This window comes from Nothoprocta perdicaria, unplaced genomic scaffold (assembly GCF_003342845.1).
Source record: "Nothoprocta perdicaria isolate Ctin4 unplaced genomic scaffold, notPer1 scaffold_464, whole genome shotgun sequence".
Lineage (NCBI taxonomy): Eukaryota > Metazoa > Chordata > Aves > Tinamiformes > Tinamidae > Nothoprocta > Nothoprocta perdicaria.
Genome location: NW_020455715.1, coordinates 125,674 through 126,516, shown reverse-complemented (window position 1 = coordinate 126,516; position 843 = coordinate 125,674). Strand labels below are relative to the sequence as shown.

Here is an 843-nt window from a genome sequence, read left to right as displayed (position 1 = left end):
TTCCCTTCCCTTCCCTTCCCTTCCCTTCCCTTCCCTTCCCTTCCCTTCCCCTCCCTTCCCATTAGTGCTGTAAGTTATGCTCTAAAGCCTGCAAGTTGGATGACTTTGTCTAACTTTACTCCCTTCCAAAAGACATTGCAGAAACCTGTGGAAGTTTCTATTGCTTGTAACACAGGAATAATGTTTATGAAATGAGAATTTAATTTTAATTTATTTCTTTTATTTCACACTCTATATTCTTATTCCCCAGTTGCAGGAGGGTTTTGGTTGGGAGCCATTCATCCACCTCTTCTCTGACTACCAGAAAATGTCCTCTATCCCAAAGGACAACTCTTCTAAGATGAATCTGTGGGCACAAAAGTTTTCTCAGCAGGTGAACAGAAACCTGGCTCCTTTTTTTATGAGCTGGGGGTGGCCTATCAAGACAGAGCTGTGTATGGAACTGTCGTCTTTACCCAGCTGGGAAGAGGACCCAATGAAGTCATACAGACCATGAAGGAAGTGCACCTGGCTCCTGGTCCTCAGAAACTACAGCTTGCCATTTTCTCCTTGTATGCTGCATGTTATGTTTGCTAAGTATTTAGCTTTACCCTGAAATCCTTGACTTTTAGCTGTCTTAGGATGGAAGCCAATCCTGGCAGAAATTCAGCAGAAACCATTAATTGCCTTCAGAATGTTCTATTCTTCTTTTATGTTCTCAGGAATGCAAGATCATCAGTACTGATTTGATTACCTGTAAAATGCAAAATCTTTTAAGTATGCAGAACTTCTAGACCTACTATCATGAAATTAAGTGACTTTATGTACAGAGGCTGCTTAGCAGATACAGAAACACTGTTAATT

General features: G+C 40.9%; 1 protein-coding gene across 1 annotated transcript in view; it reads left to right on the top strand.

The window, feature by feature from the left end:
- Positions 1-504, top strand: part of TCAF2 (TRPM8 channel associated factor 2) — a 13,171-nt gene extending 12,667 nt beyond the window's left edge. Inside the window, exon 7 of the mRNA XM_026046950.1 lies at positions 251-504. Coding sequence (XP_025902735.1) covers positions 251-496 — 246 coding nt within the window. The 3' untranslated portion in view covers positions 497-504. The remainder of the gene's footprint in view (positions 1-250) is intronic.
- Positions 505-843: the final 339 nt, after the last annotated feature.